Source organism: Apium graveolens, chromosome 11, assembly GCF_009905375.1.
Source record: "Apium graveolens cultivar Ventura chromosome 11, ASM990537v1, whole genome shotgun sequence".
NCBI lineage: Eukaryota > Viridiplantae > Streptophyta > Magnoliopsida > Apiales > Apiaceae > Apium > Apium graveolens.
The window spans coordinates 61836528-61846565 of NC_133657.1; the positions used below are offsets into that span (position 1 = coordinate 61836528).

The following is a 10038-nucleotide window of genomic DNA, read 5'->3' on the forward strand; positions in this document are numbered from 1 at the left end:
AATACAAACAAGTTCAAGATTTAATTAGTCCACAAACAATTCATTCACTGAATTGGAAAGACTACAAAAGCAGCTTGAAGAATACAAGATTAAGGGCCAAGATTCACTGGACAAAGGATGGTCACAGACCTACAAGATTCTGCAAAGATACAAGATAGCTTTAGAAAATGTGTTAGTACATTTTAGTGCAAGTTTGTAATCTCGTGTTGTTGGTCTGTAAAGCATGCACGGGTCCTTAGTTTAGAATTAACAAAAACAGATCTAGAAAAATCTTGTATTCTCTCTCAAGATTTGTAGCTAAGTTCTTATCTCTAAGAACACAGATTTGTAGCAAAATAAATTTGATTAATACAATCAAGTGAGTTTTTGATATCTTGTCTTGTGTTTACTATCAAATAATTTATCTCTACAAACTCATATTTGCTTTTATTCAAATTAATCCAAATAGTTTCAAAAGAGAATTAAAATCCAAGAAACACATTCACCTCCCCTCTGTGTTATATTTCACAAAGGTCTTAGCAACATTAAACTCACTTTAATCACTCGATGCTTCCATTCCATTAAAAACATCAAAATTCACCAAATTTAAATACCTTAATTTACCTCTGATTTTGAAAATGCTAGAAACAGAGAATTATTGATTTGAGAGATGAAAGATAATGATTTCAGTTAATTGAACTTATAATTTTGACATCAAAATCATATAGAATCGGGCTTTAATTGTTGTAGAGAGAGGGAGAGAGAGGGGGTGATAGATAGAGATAGGTGAACAACAAAGCGGTGGAGACGTGGCTGGGGCGACGACAATATGTTGGTGCAACGACAACGGGCAGGGTTGGTGGTTCTGGTTGTTATGGTGGGAGCAGGGAGGAGAAATAAAATAGGTGAGAAAGATGATAAGATTTAAATGAACGTACTGATTAAAAGTAATCTAAAATATATGTGGATATGATGAGATCTCATATCTAATTTCAATTTGAGTTCTCATTTAAGTAACTTCCTATGATAATAAATGAAATAAATTATATATTTTATATTATTTTAAATAATTATTCTCTACAGAACTCTACATAAGGGAGCTCTCTATAGATTTCCACCCATCTATAATATCTATCTTATAATTAAATTAAATTAGTTAATATGAATTAAAATTTAAATTAATTTAAGAAATTTATTTCAATATCTATTATACCTTAACAATCTAACAATGGAATTACAGAAGGGGGGGGTTGAATATAATTTTGATTCCTTTTTGAAATAATAAAATCTCTTTGCAAAATATATCTGTGTTTGAAAAAACAAATGCGTGGGATAAAAGATTTAAGTATTCAAGACACAAAGTAAGTAAAACAATGGTTTATAAACTTTTTGGTGGATTGATTTTTCCACCATAGATATATATGAGAACTCTGTGATGCAAGAATGCACACAACTGCTTACAAGTGTTTATAAAAGAAGAACGGAGAAATTCCTAACAGATATAGCTTTTTCTATTTCTCAGTTCAATTGATAGTTATTCTACTTGCTACACTTGGTTTATATATTATCAAGTTACACATGAAAAAGACAAACAGATAAAACAAATATCTAAGTCTATTCACATGTTCCTTCATCACTTTATCCAACATCTTTGTATTTTTTCAAGTAAGCATGGAAATGGAAATGCTCATTTGTTCTCTCAAACATGTAAATAGGCCGACACATTCCTTTTGTATACAATCAACCCATGTGACTGTCAAGTCACTTTCAACTGCCATTTGAATTGGTCATCTGTCGATACTCCACATGAGTTATCTGTTTAGTCTCTAATGGATCATCTGCTGAAAGTGTCTTGAGTCATCCGTCGAAGCTTTGTAGTTTATCCATTGAAAGTATTTTCTTAGCAGTTGATACAATTTTACTTATGCAAAATTACAAGGAATCTAATATTTACAATTAGCTGACCTATTTTACATATCTTTCTAGTAGTCAACATGACATAGAATTTTCTACAACTTCTAAACTTCTAAGTTATTACAGTATACAAAAATGTGCTACAAAAACTTATTGAAATATAAGCTACTCTATCAACCGATGAACAAGTATGGTTATCCGTTGATAGTTACAAAATCACTTAATTAAATCTAATAAGGTGTTTTGGTGAATTATCATCAAGTCTATAACATATTCCTAACAATCTCCCCCAATTTATGTCTACTAGAATTATTAGCATAAATTTAGGAGGACTTGATGATAACAAAACACCCTACAAAAAATAAACAATCAATAGCAGATAAAAATGATAAGTGCTTCATTATATTGAAAATTGTACAAAAGAAAGTTCAGAGAAACCTCACAAGCCATTTTCAAGGTGCTCCTCTAGACTGAGCAAATTAATCATTTTTCCTTGATTATCTAGACTTTTTTCCCAGTTTCTCATTATTTTCTTCTATTTTGTGTTGGAGTTGTCTGTAGAACTCAGATTCATCTTAATTATTGAGATCCAGCATATCTGGCATTTCCTTGAGAGTTTTATTGCTTGATATTTTTAGCTGGTCTTCAAGTCTTAAGAATCTTCTGGTATTTATTTCATCCTTGAACTCCATCAACCAATATGGTCTCAAATGCACTCTACTTTTAGTGTAAGGAATAGATAAGATTCTTGGTAGTGCATTTGGATCTCCCCAGCTTTGTCTTATTTGTTGAATTTGTTTGAGTACCTCGGTTTTGGCCACCTTGGTGAATCCAAAATCTTTCTTCATTACCGAGAATACTTTCACCAAGACACTGTAGCCTTCATTGAGAATCCTATAAAGAAGCCATGTGATTTCCTTTCCACCCCTATACCTGAACACCAATCTTTCCGGGAGTCTGTTGTGGGAATTAATTGCTCTTACTTCACCTAGATCATCCAGATAAAGGTTGATATTTGAGAATTCTTTTATGTCACTGATAAAGAATTGATCTCCTTTGTTGACTATTGGCTTGGGTTTGGATAAGGCTTTAGATTGGGATAAGACAGACTTGACTTGCTTTCTTGCTGATTTCTTCTTCCTTTTGATATTGTTGGAATTGTAATGTTTAGCTCAAGAATAGGTAAGATATCCCAGTCTATTGGTTCATCCTTGGGAGTGATAGGCTCACCATGAAAGTTCACACCAGGATGGACCTTGAATTCAACTTGCTCCACTGTGTGCATAGTTGTTTGACTTGTAGTGGTAAACTGGATTGTTTTAGCTTCCTCTTCTTCATCATCTTCAAATAACTTCCTTTTGGCCTTTCTTTTAATTTTGTTCCCTTTTTCCAAATTTATTTTTCTCCAACTACTGGCTCCTTCATCTTAGTTGAGGTTGCAATTGTTAGTGTTTGTGATCTAGAGACAACACTATAATGTTTTAGTTTAAGACATTTGATTATTAATGTTTATGTTCTATCGGTTATTTCCTTTATAATTTATTATGTCTTAATTTACTTTGATATAAATGATAGATTAATAAATGCCCTTGGAATATGATATGAATTCCATATCTCTAAGTACGTGACTTAGAAATGAGATTATAAGAATAGTATCAATATTCCTAAAGGTCCCTAGTCGAGTATTATTATTAAGGGATAATAATAATGCATTAAGACTGGTGTGTTTGTTGACCGATGATCACATCTCATTGATCATAGGTATAGTGATACTAAAGTAAAAAACACAGGCAAATGTAAATGTACATGGTGCTGGACAGACCCTATGTGAGATTCTACATGTATGTTGTGTCATAAGTAATTCTCACAGTGATAATGATGTAATGGCCATTAGACCTGAATTCATTATATTTCTATAAAAGAATTAATATACATTGATTCAATTAAAAGTTACCTTTGACCGGGTAATGATAAAAGTGTATTTCGGGTATATTATGAATCATATGAGAAATATGAATAATCTAGAAAAGATTTAACCCTCTTAATTTTAGGAGTGATATTATTGGCCTCTTGTGTGAGCTAGACTATGAAATGCATGGCCACACTCAAATGTTGATTTGATATGATAGTCTATTCATTGATCAAAGAAACCTGGATTAAATATTGATGAGGATGACACATTACATGCCTCTAGTTTAATCTATAATATGTGGTTAAAGGGATTATATTATATTGAACATTATTCACGAAAGGTTAAATCGATCACCGATTAAATTATTATTACTTGGGTAGCAATGATGTATTACTAGATGCCGCTCATTGTTTACGATTTTAAATCAGATTTAAAATTCCTTGTCAATGTAATAATAACCTATAGGGTCACACAAAAGAATGCTTGAAGGATTATTTAATTTAAATTGGATTTAAATTATAATAAAATATTTCGAATTATTTATAATATTAATTAAGTATGACTTAATTAATTAGATAAATAATGATATTCGAATTTACTAATATTAATTATGAAATTCGGTTGTTAAATAATTAAGTGTGACTTAATTATCATACAAATAGGATTTTCGAATTAATAATAACTCCTAATTAGTTAAGAGTTACAATTCTTTTTCTACTCTCTATATAATATCTCTTGGGTGACTGATTTTGTGTGCAAGACTTTTAATAAAACCGTAGCCACAAAGAGAGAAGATGGAGAGATCAAGAAAAAATGAGTTTATGCTAGTACACATCCAATCCTTGAGTTCAAGCATTCGTGTGGATACCGATAGAGCGTAGATCGCGAGAGCAGGATGCGTGGTGATTGAACAATATTTGGATCTCCATTATTCAACCAATTTGTAAAGCTTCTTAAGGTAAACAATCTGAACTATGAATTAAATATCTGTTCTTCGCTTGGATCCTGCGATGGGTTTCGAAAATTCTGGTTTTTCACGTTTTTAATTACTGTTTCCGTTGTGTTTATGTGCTCGAAACCCTTCAATGGCATCAGAGCTACTTGCGAAAATTGTTTAATTCGTTTATGTGTTTACTGGTTTTATGATGATAACATGTATACAATATCTCATGACTGTTATGTATGCGATTTTGTATATTTTACATGTTATGTTTATATATGTGTATGTATGTATATGTTTTGAATATATGATATTCATAAGAGTTTTATAATTATATGATGATTATATAATCTGTATATATACTGATATATACATGTTTTGTGTTTGTTCTTATTATAAGAATCGTATTTGATATGATTCTCAATCAGATGCGACGAATTTGCTGAAATCTGGGTCTGGTGTCCGATTTTGGCGAATGAATACTTTATTTCATATGGAATCGAGTTTCTGAACGAAACTGATAGATAAGCAATCATCGACTGATCTGTAAGGCATTTGACGTCATTTAGGCCCTGTAATATGTGATTTAATGTTATCAGAATTAATTTCAAATTTTCTGATTTTTGCCATATTTGGTTTTTATGATTAGATCATGATGAGTATGATATGTTAAGATCATATTATGTGTTTTAACATATTATTATGTGTTAATTGAGCATGGTGGATGGTTATGGCTTATGACTTTAGGTTAATTGTTTTGATTTTTTAATTACGGCTTGCATGTCGTTTGATCTTGTAATTATTAAATCTTGAATGTAACTTGAGTTCTTCTTGTAAGTTCATTAGATTAGTTTTTTATATTTCATTATTGTAATGTACATGAAGATGTGAAGATCAAGGAAGGGTAATCTCACATGGAGGCTATTTAAGGAAGCAATACAAGAAAGAAGACATGTAATAGTTAGCTTGTATTTATTTTTCACCTTAGATTGACCTAGATCTTTGTCATTAGCTTGATGAAGATCACATAGGATGAAGCCACAACCAACCACGTTTATTTATTGCACTATACATATATATATATATATATATGCATATGATGAATGTATAGAGTAGTTTATAAAGATGCATGCTTGATTAGATTAAGGATGTATGTATTAGATACGACACTCATGCCATGCTTGCTAAACAGGATAAAATCTGTAATGACTCAAGATTTTAAAATGAACAAACGATTATGAGATTCTCGTGTTAATGAAACACGGAATAAAATACAAAATTTATTTATTTTTGACATGGGGCGATTTTGTCAAAAGCGAGATCATTGAACTTATAAGGTTGTGGGTTTTAAGCGAGACCGTTGTGACTCCCTCACTACCTTGAAATCAAACCACTGACGAATATTTATTTGAAGTGTTTTATTCAAGGAAAAATTGGGAATCTCTTTCTGATGGGATCGTGATCGTTTTGAAATTAACAAAACCCTAAAGTTAATCTTAAGTTGATCATATGCTTTCCAATGAGTCCAATGCGTTAACTCCTAGATCGAGAAGGAGTGGGTTTGCCAAAACGAAGTACTCCCATCTATCGTGGGAGATGTGTTGAAGTATATTGATACTTTTTGACTATTGAGTTTGACTTAACTAAGTTACCACAATAGGATTGTGAACTTAGAGGCATAGAGTTTGGCGAGATTTATTAGATAAATATGAACAAATATTGTTCTACCAAGCTATCCAAGAGTTATATAGTTGATAAAATTGATAAATGTTGTCTACCTAAATAATCATGTTTTAGGAGAAAAACCAAAGCTCACCTAGCGCATGGTGAAATATGGATTTTGGCTCACTAGAAAGGATATAGAAGATATTCTTTCCAAATTAATAGTTAGGGCTATTGATTTGATAAAAATAGTGGGAGATATATATTGTGAATATATATATATATATATATATGAATAATCACTTGAACATAATTTAATGATCATATGTAGACTAAGTCATTTTATGCACTTTAATATTGTAGATATCAAATGACAAATAACACAAATAACTTCTCTATGTAATAGTCCTTGAGAAGGACAAGCTAACATGAAATAATTTCCTCATTTGACATGGGAACTTGAGGATTTTCCTCAGGTTTAAGGATGTCACTCAAACCCCTCCCTTATTTCTTTTAGCTGAGAATGAAACATGTGCTGAACAAAAAGCTTACCAGAAGTAAATTGATTATGCAACTGATATTTCATGTCTCATGCTTGTAATTATGAGTGTTGAGCTTTAGAAGCAACAAGAGCATAATGATGCTTATGATATGATTGAGCACCTGCAAAGGATGTTTAAGGATAGGCTCATCAGAAAGATTTGACAATAATAAGGCACCATACTTTTGCATTAATGGGAGAATGATATCTGGTTAGACCAGAGCCGTGCCTGACATTTAGAGTGCCCTGTGCAAATTTTAAAAAATGTGCCCTCATAATTTTAAAATATTTTTCTAATATATATATATATATATAAGTACTTGCAATAATAAAAATCAACTTAAAAATGTAAAAAAAATACTAGTGCATACAATAATTATTTTACATATTAAAAAAATTAATTAAAAATTGTTAAGAAAGAAACAATTACATAGATGGCATTAATTATCTGAAAATTGTTCTTCTAATTCTTTGAAGCAAATTCACTAATAATATTTTTATAATCAATATTTTCTAGTAAACTATTTTCAATGGATAAAAGTGCTAATCCATTCAATCTCTCATGCGACATAGTTGACCTTAAGTATGATTTCAACAATTTTAAGTTGGAGAAACTCCTTTCAGCAGATGCAACTGTGACAGGTATAGTCAATAATATCCTGTAAACAATAAAAACATTGGAAAAACAATCAAATCTTTTTAAATAATTCAATATCTCTAAGATGTGTTGTCTCCTTTGGTAAAATGGTTCTTAATATTTTTAATTCCTGGAACATTTCTTCACAATCAACATCAGAGGCATCCTTATACTTTAAAATAAGTTCAAGATTATTGCATGCTAATTTTAAATTATTCTCATTCATGGAATTCAACTTTTGGTAAGAAAAAAGAAATCCAAAATTATTTTCATAGGTACTGAACTGCTCAAACCTTTTTTCTAATGATTTAATTGCTTGATCTATCAAATAAAGAAAATAATTAACTCTTAAAGATTCTTCTGGTGATTGAGAATTTTCTGGAGAAATTGTTTCATCAAAATGTTTCTTTCTACGAATTACACGTTTAACCTGAATAATTGGATCAATTTTCATTTCTATATATCCTTAGCAATTTTTATGGCATCCATAAATCCAGTCTCCCTGTATTCTTTAAACAAATTAATCAATCCTTGTATCTCATCAATAGCAACATCATTAAGCATATCACTAGATTGTAAATATTTACTAATTAAATTCACTGCATGCAAAATCTCATACCATATAATTAAACCTACCAAAAATTCAAAATTTCCAATATAAAAACAAGCTAAAATATTAGCCCTACACCTAACATCATTGTCACCATCTGTTTCAGCTAATTCCAGTAAGGCTTCTCTTATCTCTATAGGTTGAAATCTAATTGCTTTCACAACTTCCAAATGATTTTCCCATCTGGTGGAAGAGAGTGGTTCAACACTAATTTTAATATGCTCTTTTAAAATTTTCCATCTCTTCGTTGAGTTTGAGAACAAGTTATAAATACCTTGTATAATACCAAAAAAATCTTTTGCTTTTACACAAGAATTTGCAATATCACAGAGTGCTAGATTTAAACTATGACAGCCACAAGGAGTATAAAATGCCCTAGGGTTTATATCAAGTAATCTTTTTTGAACACCTTGATGTTTACCCTTCATATTCGATCCATTATCATATCCCTGGCCTCTAATATTATCAATGTCAAGATCAAGAGTAACAAGTGCATTCTCTAGTACACTAGAAAGTCCAAGACCTGATGTGTCATCTACTTTCAAAAATTCTACAAAATATTCTTCTACTTGAATGGGATTACTAGATACATTCACATATCTTAATATGAGAAACATTTATTCCTGATGACTTGCATCAGGAGTACAATCAAGTATCACATAAAAATATTTTGCTTCTTTAGTTTTCCTAATCATAACATTTTCTATTTCATTAGCCAAAGAGACAATCAACTCATTTTGAATTTTATTACTAAGATAACGATAATGAATTTCACTATGTTCAATATGACGTAAATGTTCTTTTATAATAGGATCCCATTTAGCAATCATCTCTATTAATCCTAGAAAGTTTCCATTATTCTCATCAAAAGGCCGGTCATTTATCCCACGAAAAGCTAATGTATTTGTAGCTAGGTATTCCACAACATGGATTATTCTATTTTGTAACTCCTTCCAATGTTGTTTTTCCTTTTTAATCTGTTCTTAAACAACTTTATCAATTGTTTTGTTTGTCTCTAGTCTGTCACATAAATCAATCCAAGCACACATATTATTAACATGTTCACCATTATTTTCATGTTCCTTAAGCATGACAGGAGCATGTATCCAATCATTAAATCCCTCATTTAACAATCTATTTTCTTTTTGTGAAGTTTTTTTAAATAACTTGCAAAAAAACAAAATATTCTATCAAGATCTTTTGAGTACACTAACCATGGTCTATCATAATTTTCACCATTTGACATATACCGTGTATAATAATTGGAAGAGAAACACCTTGATAATTTATCTCAAGGGCCTTTACCTATAGAAAGATCTCGTTTAGGACCATTTAATATTAATAAATCTCTTGACTTAACGTCAAGACCATCCCAAATTCTTGAATCATAAATATCAACACATCCATCAACATTTTCCTCTTGATTTGCTTCAACAACAATATCACCAGGGTGACTAATATCATTGCCATCTTCTTTTTTTCACTATCATCATGATTCTCTTGATTTGAATTATTATCACAACCTAAATCATTTGCCAAAGTTTTAGGAACATCAACATCATTATTAACATTTTGAGACTCCCTAATAACAAACTTATTAAGAGCTCCTTTTTGAGATTGGATAAATTCATCAGCCTTTCTTTTTTTTTCTTTCTTTTTTCATATACTAATAATTGTTTAGGAGGCATAATTTTACTTCTAGTATATTAAAAGTGCACAAATATTGAATATCAATCTAGAAAATAAATAAGAGCAAAAGAAAATAAATAAAAACAAAAGAACCTGGAAGGTGTGACACTTTAATCAAAGTGAACTCTAAATTTGTGATAAAATGCAGCCCTAG

The 10038-nt window shown here is 30.5% G+C and overlaps 1 protein-coding gene across 1 annotated transcript; it reads right to left on the reverse strand.

Moving 5' to 3' along the window:
* Positions 1 to 8041: 8041 nt before the first annotated feature.
* Positions 8042 to 8812, reverse strand: LOC141695539 (uncharacterized). Its single transcript, XM_074499778.1, has one exon. The coding sequence runs from the start codon at positions 8810 to 8812 to the stop codon at positions 8042 to 8044; it is 771 nt and encodes a 256-aa protein (XP_074355879.1).
* Positions 8813 to 10038: the final 1226 nt, after the last annotated feature.